General features: G+C 38.7%; 1 protein-coding gene across 1 annotated transcript in view; it reads right to left on the bottom strand.

Moving 5' to 3' along the window:
* Positions 1 to 23,587, bottom strand: part of LOC101873589 (ankyrin-2) — a 263,057-nt gene that overhangs the window by 33,538 nt on the left and 205,932 nt on the right. The window contains exons 24-29 of the mRNA XM_034064591.1: positions 22,237 to 22,381; positions 17,385 to 17,487; positions 16,688 to 16,791; positions 4,318 to 4,542; positions 1,321 to 1,475; positions 278 to 489 (exon numbers count right to left, since the gene is read on the bottom strand). Coding sequence (XP_033920482.1) covers positions 278 to 489; positions 1,321 to 1,475; positions 4,318 to 4,542; positions 16,688 to 16,791; positions 17,385 to 17,487; positions 22,237 to 22,381 — 944 coding nt within the window. The remainder of the gene's footprint in view (positions 1 to 277; positions 490 to 1,320; positions 1,476 to 4,317; positions 4,543 to 16,687; positions 16,792 to 17,384; positions 17,488 to 22,236; positions 22,382 to 23,587) is intronic.

Genomic DNA, 23,587 nt, shown 5'->3' with positions numbered 1-23,587 from the left:
TGGTGCCTTTCATAAGAAGCATTTAAGAAACTATTCTATGACCTGTTACGTTAATATCATCGTCAACTAAATTGGGTGCTGTTCCCAAGAACATATAGACAGTTAACAGACAGGAATATCCAAAGGCTGTTGAACAGGATTTTTTGTTATAATTATGTTTACTAGAAGCATTCTAGACAACAACCTACAACACCATAAGCTGAATAAGGTGGATCTCCATTCCAAAAAGATGATTTTACATGGAGAAAAGATAAGCCTTCTAGTTGTTTCTCTGTACCTGGAGGCCAACACGAATTCTTTTGGTGAGAGCCCCTTCTGGGAAGACGGCCTGCACTTGTGGTACAACAGTGCTGCTTAGCACACCGCCCTCTGGCCCGATGAGGTTACTGTCCTGTTTGATCCGAGATACCACTGCAAAGTACTGAGGGAAATCTCGGGTGATGATGCGGCAAATACGTTTCTTCTCAAGCTCCTCTGGGGTATCAAGTACTAAGGCCAAAAGAGAAGATGGTCAGAAGACAAGAGTTTTGTACAGTGTATTTCAAAGTGCATTCAAGCTTTTCACAGTTTAACTGTAGCTTAGGAAAGTATTTTGTCTAGAAATCAAAGGGGAAAAGGAAACATACGGCAGTATTTTAAGTTCAGATAAAACAGAGAAATCAAGAAAGGAACAGACTAACAGAACTAACTGAAGGGAGCTTAAGACAGCAAACTCAAAACATTTTGACAAAATCCCCCAAATTGGTGGGCAAGCAAGCAAAGGGATTGGTCCAAGCCCCTTTCTACCTTTACACCATGGTCTGCAGTAGCGTTAAGTAAACTAACCTCCAAATGAAAGAAGTACCGAAGTCTGAGTTCAGCTAACTGATCCTAGACAGCCCAAGGTCATTCTGTTCCCTCCAAAAGCAAGAATACCCATGACTGACATTTCCTCTCGCACATGTAGCAGCTTGGTAAGGATTAGTATGATAATTGACTTATTTCAGAAAGATGTTTGTTATGGAAGCTTCTTTGTTCAATGCTAAGAAGCAATAAAAAACCGTAAGTGCAGCATGTATTCTCAGCTTCGTGATGGTGGATTTTGTTTTGTCCCACTACTTCAGCAAAGCACTCAAGGGAAGCACAAGCATGCAGAGCATCTGCTGGCTTCTATATTGAAAACATGATTATGCTCTAGTGTGACTGAAATGAAGTATCTGGAGAATGTAGTGTCAGAAATACTAGGGTGGTCCAAATATGAGGTGCTAAATAGAATAAATGGTAGAAGGCTATGACCCTCAGTTAAATGTGGAAGCAGAAGAAAGAAGTCACACTGGGTACCTTCATCCATCCCATTCAAGATTTCATTCAGTTCATCTTCAGTGTATTCACAGAAGTGCTCCTTCCAGCTGTCCCCATTCTCACTGCGCAGGATCACCAGCTCTCGCTCTCTCCCACGCAGAGCAGCAAAATGGGGAATCTCCACAATCACAGGCCTGGCACAGCAACACAGCGTATTAAATGCACATGGGAGAGAGGAAGAAACAGGATTAACAGCCACTCTATTCAGTCTGCTACAAAGTGACCTGGAATTCTACCTGTTAAACCGGAATGCTTCTGTATAATCCTAAATGGGCAGGTCACTAACATATACTAGATTTTTACAGGGATCCAGTAAATGTTGAAGGACAGATTAAAAAGTGCATTCACCTCTTTCCACAGTGTGAATGATAAAATAATTAACAGGAAATTTAGCAATTGTTTTGAGAATTCATAGAAAAGCTCATGGTCATTTTAGTTGTCACAACTGTCTGGGTTAACCTGCGCAACTTCATTTCAAAGAGAATCTACTGTAATGTATATCAATAGTGGGACAAATTCTGATCTCACTTATACTAGTACAAATCAGAATAATTCATTGCAACTAGTGGGCTATTGTATTATGTGCCAATTTTACTTCTACGTATTACAATGAATTTATTCCTGATTTACACTCTTGGAAAGATAAAGGAGGTCTGAGGAGATTATCTGGGTTTCTATTTTAGTATAGGAGATAAGAATTAGCCTTGTTGCCTTACAAGCAGATGTCAATATATGTATCAGTGTATGTGCCATATATATACAACACCTGCACATATATCTAGATCTATATATACATATACATATGTACTCTTAGAAATAAGAGAGGAAATACAAATATATTTGTATATACGCTTCTCTAATTAGAGGACTTCCACAGGTCACCATGTACATAGTAAATGCCATGTGTTCTATTATGCTGGTGCTATCCAACATATAAGTTGATAAAAAAAAAATAGAATTTACAGTAGATTCCTTTTTCCTGTCCCGATCCAGGTTGCTTTGCTACAGACACCAAGCACATAACTAGGAAGAGTTCATGCCAAAACAAAAATGAAGGCCACAGTACTTGAAGATACAAACATACCACCAAAACAAAACCACATATCACAAGGGTTGAAAAATGGTCCACTAAGGGTTAGGTATACAAGATTGCAAATGACAGAGACAATATCATGGGCATAATGACATAAAAAATGATATTGCAGAAGGAGGAGGAGAATGGGGAGGTCAGCATCCATCAATTTGTTTTGTCTCTCCTACCCAAGGAATTTGGTTCCAGGAGGCCCCAGCTGAAGGATTCGGCTGACCAAGCTTTCTCCCTCATTAAGTGGGGGAGGAGCCGTAGGCAGATGAAGTTTACTGAGTACATCCAAAGCAGCAGTGAAAGAAAGAACATAAATAAGCTTTATGTATTTTTTTGTGCCAGAATGCCAGTGCCACCCATCTGGTCCACAGAGTGGAATTAGGCTGTACACTGAATACAGTTTCATCCTAGGGATGACAATTTGGTGATGAGCGAAATTAGTTTCCTTGAATTTAGGATATTTCTTGCTTATGGGAAGGGAAAGGAAGTTTTAGCAGTGAACTCAATGGGAACAGAATTCAGACCTTAGAATGCATCTCTGTAAATGTTACAGTAATTTTCTGATTTCACTGCTAGCACAACATCTAAACCTCTTGCAGGAAGGTCACAGAGATCTGAGAATGAATAAAACTATGCTATGTCTTCCAGGTGAAACATTCTCATCAGGTAGAAGAACCATTAAGAATAAAATGGGAGACACTCTTTACGATCAATTTGTGCATGACAAAGATAATGGTAGGACTAAAAGGGACAGCACAATATTTCTTCTGCTCTTCTTCTTTCTTTCTACTTCTCTTTAAAAACTACCTGGTAGTATAAAGCATCCAGTTAATAGCTTGTTTGCTGTTACTTGTGATATTAAGAGCTAGCCTGTATGTCAAAAGGAGTCTGGCTTGCTCTTAGCATCACATTTCCAGCGTATTAGAACTGCTCTTGCTTTTTAACCAGATTACAGGAGCAGTGAAACGGGCAGAAGATGTCTTGGGTATGTTCTCCTTTCACACTCCATAGAAATGCAGTGGGCAGTTAAAAGCAACCAATCACCTATTGTCTCTCCCTCAGCTCAACCTTTTAGCAAAAGCACTAACGAAGGTAGAGGCTCTGATGACTGCCCATTATAATAGGATTTTAAAGCAACTGATTTGTTCCTAAATGGATTGTAACTATTCCTGTTTACAGAGTCACTGTTTTTACAATTCCTGAATGAAACTGTTTATTGTAATAGAAGGGGTTCCTTCAATCATCCACTTTTGGATGCCGCAGCTGATAGGGAGAACAGTTGGTAAAACAAATAAGTGTGGAGAACTGCTTCTTTCAGCTGAAAATCCCTACAACAAGCTCAGCAGCAACCACAAAACTGATCTTTCTATGGGGTTTGCAGCATAGGACAAAAAAGACAGCCAAAAAATTCCAGGGTTGTCCCATTGCTTAATTTAGCAATTTCAACCCCAGAAAAATCAAAGGCACTGTGCTTCCCTGATAGGCTGGTAACACAACACAAGTCTCTAAAAGACGCAGCAGTTACTTGTGTTGCACATGTAGCAGGCTTTACATTTGGGCTTTAGATCAGTGCTGTGCTAATTATGCCTTAGATGCAGTTATTCCCTGGCTGCAAAGGGTCCTGTCCCACTATAATACCACAACACTGAGTAATAATTCTATGCAAGGAAGCACAGTAATCTTAGTGCTAGTGGTTAAAATACCTGTTTTTCAAAGCAAAAGGCATAAAAGCTTTGTGAATTGTCAACTAACAACTGATTTGTATTTCACACAGCCGGCCTGTTACTATATGTTACAAGCATCTTTTCTGATACAGGAACCATTTCAGTGCAACTTGCAAACAGACCAAAATAGATTGAATATTTTCCATTAGGGCAGATGACAGCCCTTACCCAAGAAACTGAGCACCAGAAGGTCCCACTTCTATCAGGCGGCTGGCCAGACCTTCACCTTCCACCATAGGAGGCATGGTGGCCAGTCTGTGACGCTTCACCAACCGGCAAGTCACTCGTGTTGGAGCAGTGCATTTCCGTGGAGGAATAATGATTCGGAGTCCATTGTGTCTGCAGCCTCTCATGGCACCTCCACGAGCATCTACCATGAAACTAACCAGGAAGCTGAAAAATCAGGGGGGAGAAAATTAGATACAAGCCACATCAAAGTGCCTTTGGTTACGTTCCACATAGGTAACAAACTACGTATGTACATGTCGCTGTTTCTCAGGATGTACAATTTGAAAGAGCCTTTCTCCCATGTGAAGCACAAAATCATGCTAAGATCATTTATTAGTTAAACTAACATCTGCTATCTAAGAGGTCTTCACAGAAAGTCATATTTTACAGTGCTGCTGTTGGGACAAATACCAGCAGTCACTAATAAATGTGAGCACATGTGTCTCTACCTATTAGAGACAAAGTCAACTGCAAATATCACTGCTCTGTACCTGCATGCATCTCCACTGTAAATTTGGCACTCTTTAGTTATTTTATTGAAGAATATTATTTATGACTCATGGATATAAAGCCAATTCTGATTGGAGTGATTACTGGGGTTTGGGGTGTCTTTAAGATATCTGTATGATCTTCTAGTTATTTGATAAACTATAATTTCTAACAAAAAATGGTTTTGGACTTAAAAAAGACAAAATAAAATGTCATTATGGAGCATGTGGATACAATTCATATTACATGAGTGGAGCTAGCACCTATTTATGTAAAGACACAACACATCCTTACTGTTTGAGGGCAAATTTGGGATTTTGGTGATGTGACAATACCTGCAGTCACTAAATAAGAAGTTCATTTATGGATTTTTGTCTTTCCGCATTACTTTCCACAGCAATACAATGTCCCAGTGGAAAACCTACAGATGCAGAAAATCATCTTTAGAGAGCCCTCTTATTCCTTTCTTTTTCTTTAAAAGGGAGAAAAACATTTCATGAAGTTTCTTTTCTCCTGAACATTCAATAGTGCCACATATAACCAACAGGTAGATTTTGACAAGTTTGTTACAAAGACTGGGGACATTCCTGGGAAAGGTGTAGAACTACTTAAATTTCCTTTATTTTTTTAACTGATTTATGACTTAGGATCATGCCTGATGTGGGATGGGAATGCCAGGTTGCTGGAAGTGAAAATAAGAGTAGATGAGACAGAATGGTATCAGGCCTACTTCTAGCCACTAAAATAGAATCATCACACTGGGAGTCGCAGAAATGCTACTGAAGGACCTGCAATAGAGAAAAGCCCTTATAACATGAGTAACAAATCCAGGTATTTTTCCACTATTCCCTTGACCATTCTGTGCAACAAACATTGCATCCATTTCTTGTTCACACAGCTACAAGTAATTCCACATGCTGTAAGAACACAACACTCAACACACCGTGCAAATCAGAAAGATGGGTGATGGAAAGGAGCCACAAGCGCCAGTCAGAAGCACACCATGCACCACGGATGCCATTCTTTCTCACACATGCAGTCTCCTATTCTACTGCCATTCATATACCTCTAGGCTTTGTTTAGTGTAAAAGTCTGGGTAGTACAACCATTATCTCATTCCTTAGAGGTTGGTGTTTCTGTGGTTTTAACAAGGGGGGAAAAAAAGAAAATGAAAACATTTTACAGCTTTGATGGGGATGATCTGAGAGCTTGGAAGCCTCCTTCACAAAACACACACTTTATACATATTAAAGCACAGATGAAAGAAGAGCTTAAGAGATACTAAATGCTCCATTGTTGCAATAATACTGTAGCTCTATCAAAGTGGTTCTGAATTACATTTCGGAGAATCGGTCCAAGTCTCTATTACGATGGATGCATTTAGAGGTAGTTAATAACACTGAGTGCTGGAAGAAGAGTTTCACATTTTGATGCTAATACTAGGAGCAAGAGAAACACCACCCCCACAATTACCCAAACCTAATGAGTGCACTTACTGAATTAAATTAACATTCACATTTTTCATTGTGTAAGACATCATGAATACAATTTCTAGGATTCAGTTATTTCCATTATTGACATACTACTCAAGATTGCATACTTTAAAACCAGATAGCCTTCTTTTGCTGTCCATCACTGAAATATTACTGCTAGGTCATCTATCTGTTTCATGTCCTCCTTAGCCATGTGTCTCAGCAATGCCAAAACCATGGTTAACTGCTAAAAGAATACATAGACACAAAAGGTAAGGGTCCAAATCAAATAACCCCCTTCTGAGCACAATAATGGGTTCCATTGCTTTTAATACAGTCCTTTTTCTCCTTGTAGTGATTTCCTTTCAGACTAAGAGATAAGCAGAGTGTTGAAATCGTGGTGCTGTTTCACCTTACACACTTCAACAATTAAGATAACCAGCTTGTGGCATAAAACCAATATAAAAGCTAAAGAAGCAGGAGTACTCTTTGATTTTGACCATCTGTAACAAGCTTGTATCTCACCTCATACACACAGTCTTACCCTGTGTTCTCACACCTGTAAAACTCAGGATCTAACACGGATCAACTACAAATGGAGGGTGGCATTTGTCTCTAGCAAGCACTCAAGATGCAGAGGGATAGCTCTGTATGTTCAGGCCTTAAAGTTGCATCTCTTTTCTTCAGCTCAAGTTTACTGAATGTGCTGGTGGGTTTGTCAGTCAATCTACCACAGCATCTATCAGTAATCGATTGCTGAAACCAAGCAAGTATCACTGGAACATCAAGAAAACAGAATAAAAACAGCAGGGCATTACTATTCAGGGTAAAACCAGCTGTTTCTATCACCTACTAAATAATGAGACACAATCTGGCAAACAGAAGCGTTCACCACGATATACACCAAAAAATAGGTTTGTGCTGTATCACAGAAATAGACCCCCAGATGAAATGCGGAACTCTGGATGATGACATTACTGTTCCAGGACTAGGAAAGCTTTGACCTTTTGAAGGACTGTGTATATCAACATGCAAATAACCTATACAAAACCAACACATGACATAAACCATTCTTTCTGAAATGTGTATTTAGAAAAGTTAAAGAATGGTATGACTAATATAGAGGAAAAGTAAAATGCACATTAACAATTTTGTTGCCATTGCACACATGCATTATTTTTCCTCTCCCTAATGTTTCTTTGGCCAGATGTTGTTAAGTGACAAGGCTGAAATAGGAAGAGATTGTACTCAAATGAACAGACAAAACTAGCAGGAATGACTGGTAGATTAAGGCATCACTCTGGGAAATGGCACATTATCTCAATAAACTCCCATGGTCAAAAGACAATAACACCTAATTCTAGCATATGAATATCCCTAAAATCATACAGACTCCCTGAAGCTTTGTTGTGTGCTGCATGCAGAGAGCCAGTGCTTTGCTTTAGCATCCCTGAGAGGTACCCGTTCAATCCTTGCATTGGTCTTCCCTGCTCTGATATCAAACTTCCTAAAGAGCCTTCTTCTGCCAAGGGCACCCTCTGCTAATGCCAACTTTCTTGTGCAAAAAAGTGACTTTTGGCTAAGTAGAATACATGGATCATTCCATGTTTTCCAGTCACAGGAAGAACTAATGCTACTGCCAACAACTATGTACAAAGAATGAAAGGGAGAGGACTCATTAAAAAGAAATGCAAATGGCTGTGAAGAGTTCAAGAGGAAAAACAAAATAAAAGGGATTAAAGGGAATCAGAAAACTCTTGCAGGTTATCACTAGAAGAGAAAAAGAAAGAGGACACCCTAGAAGTATTCGTCTGCTAAATGTTCCTTACATACTTTTATGATAATTTAATATAATAATTTAATTTAAAAAAGAAAGAAAATTGAAAAGAAACAAAAGTAACTTAGAGGAACTCCACGTAGATACAATAGATACAATTTTTAAATGAGGTTAAAGATAGTTTAACAGGGGAAGGAAAACCTTAGCAGACTAACTGGTTGGGGAAAATGAAGGAAAACTGAGAAGATGGAAAACAATACAAATGGGAGAAAACTTTGGACAGCTGATGAATAGGAAAACATTCTTGTGAGCCCTTTAATACCAAGGTGGACAAAATAACTGAACTGATTGATCAAGCAATGCATCAAAATAATATGTACTTTCCATCAGCAAAAGTCCATTTCAGAAGATGTTCTAAATGTCCTTCCTGTAATAACTATATATATACTGGAAGCATCCTTCTTTAGCACTGATTTCAGCTTATCTTGGCAGCCCATAGCAAGAACTTAAATTTCAATTAAGTGATGATTCAAAATCAAAGCAGATTATTAGTTAAAGCAGCAAACTCAGAATCTGTATGTCAAGGGAAACCAGGACTTTCAAACCCTGGGATACACATTTACCCTGGGATACACATTTACCAGCCCAGTCAGAACTGTGGAAGGGGATAAAGTTCCTGTGGTGTACATAAAGAATTTGCTGGAGAAGACAGCCTGGGTTATTCCTGCTTCAGGTAAAGGCAAACTCACTCACGGGATTGCTTTTGCTTGGGGACCTGGACATAGCTGGTGGGTAAAGAGGGAAGATGGGGAAATCCAACGTGTACCTCAAGGGGATTTGATTTTAGGAGATAACAGCTGATGAACTCAATTGTATACTGTTGCCTGCTGTGTAGCACTTCTATAGCCTACCCACTAGGTATCTTCAGGTTACCAGCGACTGGCCCTGACTTCCCTCCAACCATCATCCCAACAAAGAATGAACTTTGATGAAACCAGACGAGTTCTGCGGTATCATCAGCAGGCAACAATCCAACACTGCACACAGCCTCTCCTGCTCTGAAAGACTGTTACAGGAGATGGAGCCTGACATCATGGACCAGACGAACTCAGTGGCTTTATAGGGATTGGAATGCACTAAGGAATGGTAACTCTCTTTTTGTGTGTGTGGCTGTATATCTATCTATCTATCTATCTATCTATCTATCTATATGAGGCAAGAGTGATGGTATACTGGAAAATGTGAGACCTGAGCCTGACATGAATGGTATGAAATAAGGGGTGGATACTGTCCTGGGTTCAGCAGTAGCAGTCATTTTTTTCAGTCACAGTAACTGGTGCAGTGCTGTGTTTTTGACTTTCAGCCTGAGAACAACGATGATAACACTGATGTTTTTAGTTGTTGCTAAGTCATGTTTACTCTGACCAAGGACTTTCTCAGTCTCATGCTCTGCCAGGGAGGAGGGGAAGTCAGGAGGAAGCAGAGACAGGACACCTGACCCAAACTAGCCGAAGGGGTATTCCATACCATAGCATGTCATGCCCAGTATATAAAATGGGGGCCATTACCTGGAAAGGCTAGATTACTGCTTGGGTCAGTGGGTGGTGAGCGGCTGTATTCTTTTCCTTTGTTATTTCCCTTACCATTATTATTATTGGTGGTAGCAGCAGTGGTTTGTGTTATACCTTAGTTACTGGACTGCTCTCATCTCAACCCATGGGAGTCACAGTCTTTCAATTCTCCTCCCCATCCCTCTGGGAGTGGGGGAGGAAGCGGGGAGTGAGCGAGCAGCTGCATGGTTCTGGGTTGCTTAAACCATGACACTTCACTTTTCTTTTCTTTCCTTTTCTTTTTTTTCCCCTTCTCTTTTATTTTCTTCTTTTCTCTCTTTTCTTTTTCCTTTTCTTTTCAAGAAAAATATAAATAACAAACGCAATTCTTTTCTAGGAAAAAGTTACATACTGCAGGGGAGTCTGTACACGCTTCTGTTAAACTCATAGTTAGCAGGTAGATCAAGCATCATCCAATCTCCTCTAATTTAGCAAAACTTACTCATAAATTAGAGAGGATTTTTAATTCTTTTCAATTCTACAGCAATTGAAAACTACATAATTGCCATATGAAAGGTAACTGCATCAAATAACCTTGGCTACAGCATTGTTCTCATTGAGGGTATATATAGAAGGCCCCTAAACCTTTCAGGCTGTTTCCATGCCTTCTGCAGAGAGCAGAGAAAATGGTTCCATTCAAACAGAACACAGACAATATGCATGCACTGGATTTATCCACCTTACAAGGACAAAATGTTGTGGTGTATTTTCATGAAATAACTGCATTTCAGATCTGAGACCAAGTTATTAATTTTGCTGATTTCATTCATGCAGAATTAACTTGGTTTTATTCTGCATCTGTGCTCATTCAAAAGATAATATCAGAACAAATAAACTAAAAACTGAACATGTCAGCAGTGGGGAGGGTGGTGTGAAAACAGGTACTTATTGTGTTATACTTATTGCGTGATTGATTGTGTGCCAGGCAGGGAGAGCCTTGGGTGATATGGTCTAGGGTGAGGTGCCCCTGCCCATGGCAGGGGGTTGGAACAAGATGATCTTAAGGTCCTTTCCAAACCAAACCATTCGATGATTCTATGATTTGTGAAGAATCAGTGTCACGTAAATAGCTTCGTAGAATAGTCACAGTGTCAGGTGGCTGTGAATGCAAGCACGTTAGCACTCTAACACACATCTTATTCTGCAGAATCATTTGAGGAGCCATGCAAACCCAGCATGTGAATTGTCTTTCTAGAACAGGCAATAGTTCTGTGAACACACAAACCCAGAGTAGGCCAAATCAATACACCACCACTTTCATATGCTCAGTTTGGGTTCAATCATCTTTTCAGCTAGGCAGGCACACATGCTCTCATCAGGTAGCAGGGAGCAAGAAAAAGCTCTAACTAGAACACATCCATCATGGACACATTTAACAACTTTTCTGCATATATTATTTTACTTTTTTAAAGAAACTGGGAAACAAGGAGATAGCAGCAATTCAGTGTTAGTCACAGAGTGAAGAAGTAGAAACAAACAGGGTGCTTCAGCCATTGTAAAGGGTTCAGCTGGAGAGGAAAACTGGCAGTTTGAAATGAAGAAACAATGCCTTGATCCAGCTCCTGCTGAAGTCAACAGCAAGTCATTCCACAACCTCAATGTGCTTTTCATCAGGCTGCAACTATGCCAGACATCAACAAGGCAAACTACACATTCCAGGAGGACAAAAAACATGATCCTACACAGGAAACCACTAGAGTATTAACTTCTGATAACATTGTCTTCACTGCACTAGTCAACTAAAGGGAGATTGTGTGACATGACCTAAAAATACGGGTTTGTAGTTTAAGTTTGTATTTAATAATTTTACATTTAAGATGAACATTTAAGGTTTTCACCCTTATACAGCTCTGTGAAAGGAGATGAAAAGGCACTGTGCCAACAAACAGTTTGCCAAGTGAAGGTCATCTCCTTCCATTGGGTAAGTACTGCTTCAGGTGTTCTGTAGAGGACACAATGTGCCAGTGATTCAATCATTGATTAACTGAGGTCACACAAAAAATTCATCTGGCATTAAAAAATAAATATACTGGGTCTGTGCTGTTATTCTGCTAGTTTTAATAGGGTTTCACAATTTGGAAAACTCCCTAAGCAATATAACAGCAAAAACTAAACCTATCTGCAATGGTTTGGGTTAGATTAGTGGGTGGAGAGGTGCAGTCCTTCCTTTTAGTAATATTAAACCATGCCACCAACAGAGAAAATGTCTTGTTAATTAACAATGTCTTGTTAATTAAATAAATGGTTCAAACTATCTAGAAATCTATAAGGAGCTTTGTTAAGTCTTTGTAGTGCACTTATTATGCATCCAGTATTTTTTTCTTACAGAGAACACAGCAGATGAGAGAAAGTGGATGCTTACTGTCTAACCAGATAAATAGGGCCATGTGTAACTGCTGTTACAGATACTATGGCCATGTGTAGCAGTAATTACTAGTAGTCTCTTTTCTCTTGGCTAGCATGCATTATCAAAACACTAAAGCATCCTGAAGTGAGGCAAGAGAGGAAAATAAACTGGGTGGGTGAGAAGTGCAATGTATTATAGAAAGAAATTATGCAGAAGTTCACCTGCTGTTGTCATGATCAAGATATGGAGAAGACCGTCTGTAATAGAATAGATGATTTAACATCAAAAAGGAAAAGAAAGGGGAAAAAAAGAATGAGTTAAATGAAATATTGAAAAAATGAAAGAGATTTCTAAACTAAACACATGAACATATACATATATATGCATATTCATTACACATGAAAAGGTAGGAATCAGTAGTATGGAAAATAAGCCTACACAGACATCCTTGGTTACAAAGAGTTACTACTAGTAGAGCAATAAAGCTAGAGTGATCTGGTTTCTCTACACACGTTCTCAAACTGGAAGTCATATACCTGAAATGTACACTTAGAGCCTGAGTACACCTTCTAGAACTAGATTAGGTGAAATGCAGCATGGTTTAGGTATCCACATCTTAAATTTGACCACAGTATATCAAGGGGTAAGGTATCTAAGGTAATTCCAGCCACTGTTTCTGATAACACAATAAACCATGATTTTTTTTCTTCAATTGTCCTATTAGTATATTCTGTCATCCACTTTCTTGCATTTCAGCATGTTTCTTGTCCTCCTTTTGTTCTGCACTACAGAATGACAAATTTCAGACTTTCTCTTTGACCTGTTTAGGCTCTTAGCAATGTGTCACATTGTCAGTTACTTGTTCGATGACATTTTTTATGATACACATCTCCATTGCCACTTTCTTCCATTGACATGAACAGCCACTTGCTATTCACGAAACAGACCCAGTCTTCTGCCTGATTGTAACTTTCTGAACAAAGGTCATAAAGACTATGGTATAATTTGAAACAATTCAGACTTAGGTTTTAGAAATGACTATCAGCTGGTCGCTGCCAGGTCCTGTTTCCATAACTATTACCCAAAAAATTAATCTCATACTGGAGAAAACAACATTATGGATTCGAAATACAACACTTGAAATATAGTTTGTTTACCTTGTTAACAAGGATCCAGCCTCCTTTTTGGCAGATACGCAGCTAAGAATGATAATTCACATTATTTGTCACAGTTCAAGCTGCCCATTCCCTCTTTTTTCTCCCTTTTTCACTGATGGAAGGAACAACTTCCACAAAGGTAAATTCACTAAAAACACCCCAGCTACTTAATTCTGTCAGATACAAGTACTGATATGCTTGGATCACCAATTAGTAAAATAGGGACTTGTTTAAAAAATCATATAAAATAAATCAATATTTGTCATTAAACCAAAGTTTTACCATAAGCAAGTCAGGGTTTGAAAAGCTGCAGAGGTGCTCTAGAACAAAAAACCAATCATGAACCAAGAGGTCCTTCCTCACAATGCCGTGTTCCTGACACTGTGTCAGATTTGCCTCTTATCCACCATACCTTTACATACTTGTCAGTAACATTCTTAGAAATATAAGCTATACAAATAAATTGTGGGATTTATTTTCACTGTATCACCAGAAGCCAGATATGAAAACAACATCGTTTTGCATATAATTTATCCTTCAAAACTCTACAGTCAGCCTTACCTTTACCATTCACACTTCACTATTGTGGGGTAAGAACATGATACTGGCAAGCAATGTCTAAATGCTGCAAGTGAAGTCTTTCATTTCAGTGGTTTTTTGCCTTCCAACTTAATGAAAATATGTGTTGTTTTGCAACAGGATATTGTGAGGTTTGAGATTAAAAATGCAAAATGCATGTGCATTTATGTAGGCATTAGTTCTGCCTGTCATAACACTGTGTAATATCCCCTAATATTACTAAGCAAAGCGATAAAACTCTTATTGGATATTTAGTACCCAATCTTTATGGCATATTCAGAGATTCTTTGCTCAACATGTCAGATCAGACAGTTTTATCAGAAGTAAATCTGATTTGCTGACAAGTAGTTTGAATGCAGGAATTACTACTTTTTCCTTCAGCCAGTATATGAAATCATTTGGAAAGTGCTGGGCATGTAAAATGACCAGGAGATGGTGAGCATCAAAAAAGTGATATTAAATAAAGAGATATTTATTTCCTTGTTTTCAAATAGCTGCCAAGGGCCCTAGAAAGATCTTGCTTTTCTTTCCTTATTGATGAAATTATCAACACACTGAAACAACAGTTCTATCGAAATTTTAAGCGGATGGTTAAAACATTGTCCCCTTCTGAAATTTCAAGCATAGGAGAAGCTTTGGTTAGTTATGCAAAGGGTAAAATATACACCTGGGAAATGCCACACCAAAGGAAAATTCTCTCTAGATTTCCTTTATTCCTTGGGTGTGTTACACTGTGATCCACCCCTGCAATGGGAGATCAGGAGGAATTCGGCAGTAATTTGGGGTTAGCCACTGAGGTGCTGCAGGGAAAGAATACTGTCTGTTTTCTTTTTCCATATTGCACAGAACACAAACGTTAAGATAATCTGTGTCAAATAAAGTACTGTTCAATGCTTTGCTGATGTGTTACTTTATAAAACATAGTGTGAATTTAATATATTTCCAGTGTCCCAGGCAAAACTGAGGCCATATCGTTGCTTTAAGCCACTAACAATGCTTATATAGGATTTCTCTTCCAACACTAAGAGTTTTCTTCCATGACAGATACATACTGCTGCAGTGTGTGCACCTGAAATGCCAGCAGTGTCACTAATTCACAAGAACCTGATAATGGAGCATGTCTGCATAGGAAAGAGGGTGTAGGTCACAAGAGGGCATAAATAACAAACATATTTGCTTTTCCAGCTAAGTAAATGCGAAAATCACTCCCACAGTACTCATATGATTATTTCACTGTTAAAATAAGGACTTACAAGCAGAACTCTAGTGGTCAATGTATTTCCTAAAAAAGAGGTGTAAACAAGAGGCACCCAACAGTTTATGATAACTTAATGACCTGGACAAGTCTAAGCAAGATAAGAAGTGTTGCACAGTCTTTTCCACAGGCTAAGTAATCACTACTAAAGGTTTATTTACCACAATATTTAGTGGCAAGTTGGTTGGTAGTGTAAGAAGAACATAATTATTTGTGTCATATTAAATGTCACTATTTTATACGAGGCTGCAGACATTACTGCTCCTATTAAAATCCAATATTCTTATTCTACCACTAGCACCCTGATCAACCAGAAAGGTCTAAATAGCACTAACAGTTTTTAAAAGAAAAATACAAAATGACTGCACATCCAAGAAATAAATGCCACTCTCCTAGAAAGCATCTAGTTTATCCTTTGCAATCACTGGTGAGACCTACCTTTCTGATAGTGAAAAATAACAATATCCTTTTGAAACAGTCAGTGAACTATTTAGTGTTTGAATAAACCACCAAAACAATTTTAAAGCTTACATTCTGACATAAGTGTAGACATAAACCATTTATATGTACATATTAAGTATTTCTGTTAGATTTGTTAGTTTGGATCTGAAGAAAGGCAAATGCAAAAAGCACTGGTCACAGCCAAATACCCTGCTACCAACTAACAAACAAACTTCATATGTGTGACAAATCAGTCCATCTGAAATTGCAATAAGACGATATTGTTTCTCTTCTAGACCAGGACTGACTGTCATTCCAAATGGGACTCCAATGTTATTTTCTGAAAGATATGGACTCTTGCAAGATTGTTGCAAATTCTGTTGCAATTGACAATAAAATCTCCTTGTGATGTCCAGCAATGCTGCGGACAATGCAGCTCCACAGAGCTTTCCTATGAAATCAGTTTCTTATGAATTCACCTGCACATGCCTTATCAAACCTGACAGCAGGACACAAGTGTAGAATTTAGTGTAAAGAATAAAACTACTTAAAATCTAGTAAGTAAGAGCACTTAAAACAAATGCACCCAGATTTTGAAGCAACCAGAATAAACTTTGTAAGTATGAATTTGTCTGGGCCTGCATTTTGACCTCTTTCACTCTGTTTCAGTAAGCTTGCCTAAATGAAAAAGCTTACAAAGAGTCAGTTGTGAGAATACACAAATATAGCGGCTAAATAATTGTAAAGCACATGATATTTAGGTTGCTTGTTGATTCCACAGTTCATGTAGTTTAAATCATGAGAAACACTAGAGCTGATGCTTACCTAAACTACTTCACTAGCATAGGAAGTACTAATCATCTAGAGCGATTAGGCCCTTGGTCTCAGTTACCGACTTTTAAAAGGCACTGTATTTATGTCTCCACAAAACCCACACAAATGCATGAATCCATGTGTCAATAATTCATTCCTCTTGAACATGACCAAAAGCCTTGCAATTATTTCAGTGCACAGTCTTGCCACTCAGGTTTGCTTGATCATCAGAGCCTAAGAGATCATAACAAGTTACTGACAGCTCTCAGAGGCAATGAACTGACTCCTGGTTAAGCATCAGTTTAAGCTGCTGCCACTGCAGGTATTCTGTTTCTCTTTTTTTTAGTATCAAGCTAATTCATACACTCACCCTGAATGAATAGGGCTGGAAGAAAGAGCCACATTGTCCAAGTTTTCAGGGCCCCAGCTTAAGCGATATGAATTCCTTTCAGCTTCTTTGACCAGAGTTGTGACCTTGGTAAGCAAAAAACACCTCCTTTTTACTACAAAAAAATCAATTCATCAAACAAACAATAAGAAGATATATTTGGTATAGTAATGCCTAAAGTGTTTAAACATTTTTAAAGAGAACAGAGTAATAATAGCATTAAGATAATAGAAACCACTTACTGGAACGTTTTGTACTTGCTCAAAGTAATCATATGTCAGTGTTTCCAGTGACACAAATACTTTGATTTACCAAAGGGGCATTTCCCAAAATCTGTTTGCTTGTTTGTTTAACTATAAGCATGCTTCTTTGAGGACAATGGCCTTAAGTTCATTAAATGACCTGAATATTTAGCCCAATGGCTGTTAGCGTCATTCAAAAATCAGTTAACCTGGAGAACGTTATGAAGACAGTCTCTGTACTATATTCACACAGCTTAGCCATTTATGTTGGAATAGAGTTTAATATTGCACAGCATAATACACTATTAAATATCAATGGAAATAAGATTTATATTAAAATAAAGCGGCATACACAACATGGTATTATTAGTACCATTAAAACTGTAATCTTTATATATTTCTGTGTTTATAAGTGAACTTAAAGAGAATTTGCTTACCTGCTGGCTGGGGATTACAACTGTGTCATCAATCATGGCACTGTCCCTCAGGTAGGAGGCATGGCTCAGTGTGTGGGACCTGTCTGAACTGAAGGATCGCAGGCTTGTAGGTTGGTAGGATGCCAGAGCAATGCATCAGCAGCACAGATGATGTTGTAAAGGTTTCATGATAGATCAAGTGGGAGAATGAAGAAAGCATGCTATTAGCAATATGATGCAGCTTCCAGGGGGAATAACAGTCACAGGGGAAAAACCAGGGCTTTACAGATCTGTGGTATGCTACCTTGCTGATCAAGGGCCACAAAGTCTTTTGACTGACTGATCTGCTTCAAATTGCAGAACCTAAAGACTAATCTAGATGACAGTTTATTTTATATTCACAAATACTTGATACTCAGCTTTGTGGCATGATAGCTTCCTTATAATAAGGAGCATTAATTTCTTTTAAGTAAGGCTCTCCAAAGGTCTTTTTCCAGCAAGTCACAAAAGCACACCACTGTGGAAAACCAGAATGCTAATAACTGAAGCAAAGGTGAAAGAACCCTTTCTGAAGCCTTGTTATGATCTACTCTCTCCCTTTAAGACTGTAAATAAGTAAGCTTGACGTTGTCCCCTGGAAGGTACACACAGCAAGGTGAATTGTGGCCAGCCGCAAGCTCCTGTGTGAAACAAAACTCATCCTCAGTATGCCAACACACCTTTAGAGAGGCAGTCCAAATGTGAGCAGTGTTGTCATTGTAAGTACACACAACCCTACAGAAAACTGGTTGCTGTAGCAATGGGAGATGCAAGGCTGTAAGTAAGCTGCTTCCAAGCACTGGCTCAGAACGTAACTGCAATATACATTAGCAAAAAGGCAAAAAAGGACAAATAAGACACCACAGGACACACTGAGGTAAACGGGGTCTCTGCTACCAAACAGCACTAGTTTTGTCATTTAAATATTTACCAGCAGCAGTATTACAATAGTGATTCTTTAAAAACAGATTAATCACCTTCCGATGTTGTATGTGTACTCTGTGATGTTGTTCTGTATCTTGAGGAATATAGAACCTATCACTGAAGGAAGTGGTTTATTTTTCATGGCTTACACATCCATGAGTAGTATTTATCATGACTAATGCACTGGATGGGAACAATAGGCTATTTATCTCAACACATCAAATTTTAAGGAATAATTCTTTAGCAGCAGTTAGCAGTAAGAAAGTCATGTACATTATGGACACGAGATTCAAGTGCTTTAAGAGCAGATCTGGTTGGAAATCATATTTTACCATCTGATTCAGACCAGCAAGCCTTTATTAACAACAGCTACACTCACTCCATCAGTTTTTGATGCATTTTTAGAAGGAAATGGTTCTCTTATTTTTATTAACAATATATGACATTGAAGAATATCGATCACCGACTTATACTAATGGCCTATTCAGCATACCAGATGGAGTGTGCAAAGCCGAAAGCAACGATAGGTATTACACAAGTATGAGCCTTACGAAAGTCTTGAGAAAAAGAAACCAACAATAAATCATCTCTTACATGTCATGAAACAGAATCTTGACTGAAGAGTACATTGGTTAAACATTTTTGTGTGAATCGGGTAGGCAGAGTACAACTTGCTTGTTCACAACATGAATACTTCAGTGGACATTTGTTCTTTGGTTGAAAAATAAGCCTCAGTAGCAGACCCCATTTGCCATCATTATCCTTGATTCACTGCAATGTTTGACACTTCCAAAACTGCTTTTTTCTGCGTCATGCAATGCTTGTAAGTGGTTTGCCATCCAAGTTGTAGGCTCTGCTATTCAGCTAATGTCATGTCCTGGACAGATATTGAATGAAAGGAAGCATGTACTAGATCTGATTAGTTATCTATCTGCCCCTCTTCTGTGTGCTGCACCAGCTAAACCAGCAGCTAAAACTCAGCTTCTGAGATTTAAAACTGAAGGTACTGACTCAAACAAGAGTCCAGTTACAGAAGAGCAATGGCACGGAACAGAATTTACTGTTTATTATTGTAATAAGTCTTCAGGGACCCTGTAAAGAAAAAACAAAAACCCAAACCTGTTTGATAAATCTTAATTCACGTGGTTTGTGGGGTCAACAGTACCTAGCCCCAGAGACTGAATTTGGGAATCCAGGAATGCCACAAAGCTCCTGAACATAAGGGTATGTCTTACCTATGTTAGGTTATGCACAGGCATGAGTCAGCCACCTCTTCTAAGCCCTGAAAAGAGCCTAGGTGGTATCCAGAGAATAAGAGCAGCAGGCTCTAGCCAAGTTTCTAATCTGAGTGACTGAGAGACCATGTTACACTACACATCCATTTGCCAGCCTAGACAGAGCTATAGCAATTGCTAGTCCACTTGAGTGTTATCTCCTGTTGTGGGAAGTGCATGTTGTTTCAGAAGCTGGGAAAAGAGCCTGGTGTAATTGGAAACTGATTAAATCAGCCTTGAAAACATTTCTCAGTAAGACTGAAAACCTTCCTAACACCTATCATAGATCAGAAAGGTGGAAGGATCATAAAATGAATCAGAGCCTTTTCAAATACTGGTGATCTGATGTGGCCTGATTCAGCTCTGGCTCTCAATATCCAGAGGGAGAATGCAACTAGTGTACTCCATTCTCTTTATGTTTTATTCTATCACTATTTCTCCATGTAGAGAAGGAAAATGGCTAAGCTTCCCAGCAGCATGGTGACAGCCAGCTCCTGTCTGTTGTGATCTACTGCAACCTTCCTGATCCTTGCTAACAGTACCTTCACAGAATCAGGGAAGTTTCTAGACAGAGAGCACTGCTGGATCCATATTTCCCACTACATATCACACTCCTTTGAAACCATATCTCCAACTGCAGTGTCATTCCCTTGGTTCTCCAGACCAACCTTCTGGCATACAGCAGGCCTCCAAAATGGATGAACAGAGACAGGTGCCATAGAAAGATATAGAGACAACATGTTTTCATGCTCTGTAATACCTACCTGGGCATGGTGCTAATGAAAGCATATGAAAAAGAATGAAGGGGACAGAAAAATAAAATAAATATGGAAGATGGTTACAAAAGAAAAATACATGTTTTTAAATCAAATTGTTTAATGCATAAGGTTACGTGAGTCTAGACTGACAATACTAGTTTGCTATACTGGATTTCTTGAAAAATCAAAGCCATATAACACCACAGAAATCACATTAACAGAAAAGCAAAAACAAAAAGCTGTCCCTGTGAAATCTCTCCCAGCCAGTAACCTGACAGGGACAGAAAATGAGACCATGCAGTCAGAAAGATGTACTTTTCTCTCTTATTCTTTCTTCCTTTAGAATTTTGCCTCATCTCAAAATAATCATGCTCGAAACAGGATGTGAAATGATTTTCATACATCACAAAATAAAACACATCAATTACATGCCAGTGAAAATCTACTAATATTCATTGACTGGACTTAAAGCCTAAAATATTCTAAATGGGAGCAGAAACTGGCTTGACACTTGCCTGCCCAATCACTTCTACACAAGTTAAAATAAATGCATTACCACTGACAGGGCATGATAGAAGGTTCAGATTTGTAAGCATCCTGTTGTAGTTCATAAATATCCTCTGACATTTAAAAAGCCACTTTATTTTCAATGGATTCACTGGAGCTGTCTAAAAGCCAACAAAGACTGCAAGGGCATAAGACCTGAATGCTGAGGGCTTTACACATGCTGGGAGGCAAAGCGAACTGTTTCCTGACATCTTTTCTTCCGGAGCAATTCATAGCCTACTGAAGTGAACAGAACGGATTTGACTGAATTCACTGAGCGTTGTAAATACTTCCAGAATACAAATCAAGATTGGAAAATGAGGTAGGTTAAAAACTTCTTCTGTTGCCAAGACCTCAACATGGTTTTTAGTGAACCCCAATTCTGAAGGCAGTAAGCCTGGAGGCATTACTGAGTTACACTAGACACTGTCATTTCCAAACAGGGATTTCTGTGTAACCTGTTGTAAACCAGAACTGTGGGTGTTAATCTGCCAGTTTGAGTCCACACTTATGCTCACTAGTAAGGACTATCCTCCTGAACGGGAGCTCCCTTGCTTGGGTTTTTGTATATGGAAATATATGGATAATGGAAATAAAATTAAAGTCACAGGCATTATTATTCCACAAATGCATAAAGATTTAAGTTCAACTTGTCAAATATAAGCAAGTAAATAAGTTTTCTGAACTGAACACACAACATTTTATTTTTATTTTTTTTTACAACATGAATACTGTGCAAGTAGAAGGAAAATTCTTCTTTCCTGCTACTTCAACTATGATGAAAGAGAAAGAGTTAATATGCTTGCTGACAACATACTCACTGCCAACCCAGTGTGGAATGACCAAGTGCATTGCTCCTTTCTTTATACCCATAGCCAGCAAACTACTCTAAAAAAACAGCTTACCTAATGCTAAAACACCCTCTCCACCTATCCCACCCATCCTAACTCATGACCAGAAAAGATGAGGATGAATCATAAACCCTCTTCATAAACAGCTAGACTCTTCTTCCTTTGCCTGACCACCAAGACAATAAAGCAAGCTATGCCTTTTCAAGAACCAAATACGAATCACAAAGACTTCACTAGACTCCAAGTACAGTATTAATGCCAACTGTATGCACTTCTGGTCTGGTCTGGAGATATTTCTCCTGACCAGACTTTCTTCCTACAATGTGGTAAGTGCCATGCTGACATACCCAACAAAGAAATGTTGACAAGTGCATCCCATATCTCCCTTAGATAAAGAACAGTCCCCAGGAACAGGATTTCAAACATTTAGAACAAAATGTGTGCAGAACTATCATAAGAAAGGCCACGTTCAGGCAAATACCTGTCAGATCGTCCTCCTTCCAAGCTGTACCTTAGGTAGTTCATACCATCTAAGAACTGGCTGCTTGGTAAAGAGTCATCTCCTAGTTCTCTGAGGTCTTCTGGTCTAAGGTACTCTCCTCCATCTCCTGTCATGGTGTCATCACCTTTAAACCAATCACAAAGGGACAGAGATAAGCACACACACAAGTTTATTTCATTTCCATGCTGGAATCGAACAGCTGGATGGCACAATAAACAGGAAAGCATTTTCCACTTAGGAAACACTGCAAATCACAAGCAATTAATGTATTTAATGAAATTGGCACATCAAGCAAGATTAAAACAAAAACATACATTGAAACCAAAATGATTAATGAATTAGATTTAACCTCATTTTTGCTGTTGCACTTACTGGTTGGTAAGGGGCAAATTTCTTTGCTCGTCTCTAAAGCATGGTCTCTCTGTTCTCTTACCCATTTTAGCTCTCTAGGCACAACTATACTGTATCACAGCCTGCCAGTTTATGATTAAATACAACCACTTACTTGCCTAAACCATGTACTTTCAGCTGAAAAGGTGTTTCCTGTGGCCTTATGCCTGACAGTTGCAAATCCTAACTTAAACTCCATTGTCCAATGTTCCCATGTTCCAATATCCTTTTGTGATCAGCAAAAATGTTCTTATTTCAAAAACATGTCAATATCCAGAGACTTAAAATAAGCTCACATGCATAGACAGTAATGATCATTAATCAGAAAAGTACTTGAAAATGAATAAAAGCCTAAATGATCCTTGGTTATCTGACACAGTTACATTTTTGCATATACTATCAATAACAGGGTTGTGTTTGTTTCCTTTAGGTCCAAAATTCTTCTACCCATGAAATTCTGCCTATGTGAAGTCACAGTTTGCTTTTCCCCAGCCCACTAACAGAACAGCTCACATTGCCAAGCAAGGTTTAGACGTTTCTTTCCCATTTACAACGCTGTTTCCACAGTTTCTGCTTGGAGATTTCAGGTTTCCCAATAGATAGCTACTGAGGTATGAAATTGCCACAGTCTTGATGTGGCCCACAGAACCACACAACATGACTGTTTACAGGATTGTAAAGGGCAGGTAAGTAGTATCCATGCTGGTTCAAACAGAATTCATTTGGGCATCAGGACAGTTGCCACTTGTGTTATTTAAAGTCTTAATAAAACAATTATTATTACTGCTTCTGTTTCTGGTAGAGCAACTTCCCTCCTTCCCTCCACCAGCTGTCCGAAATGTTATCAGTGTTACAAGCTATAGGAGAGATGCTCACTACAAAAGAAAGAAATCTTGATATCTTGTTTTCATGCAAAAACCCAAAAAGCTTTTCTAGCTTG

Source organism: Melopsittacus undulatus, chromosome 7 (genome assembly GCF_012275295.1).
Source record: "Melopsittacus undulatus isolate bMelUnd1 chromosome 7, bMelUnd1.mat.Z, whole genome shotgun sequence".
NCBI lineage: Eukaryota > Metazoa > Chordata > Aves > Psittaciformes > Psittaculidae > Melopsittacus > Melopsittacus undulatus.
This window is presented reverse-complemented; position numbering and strand designations above follow the sequence as displayed.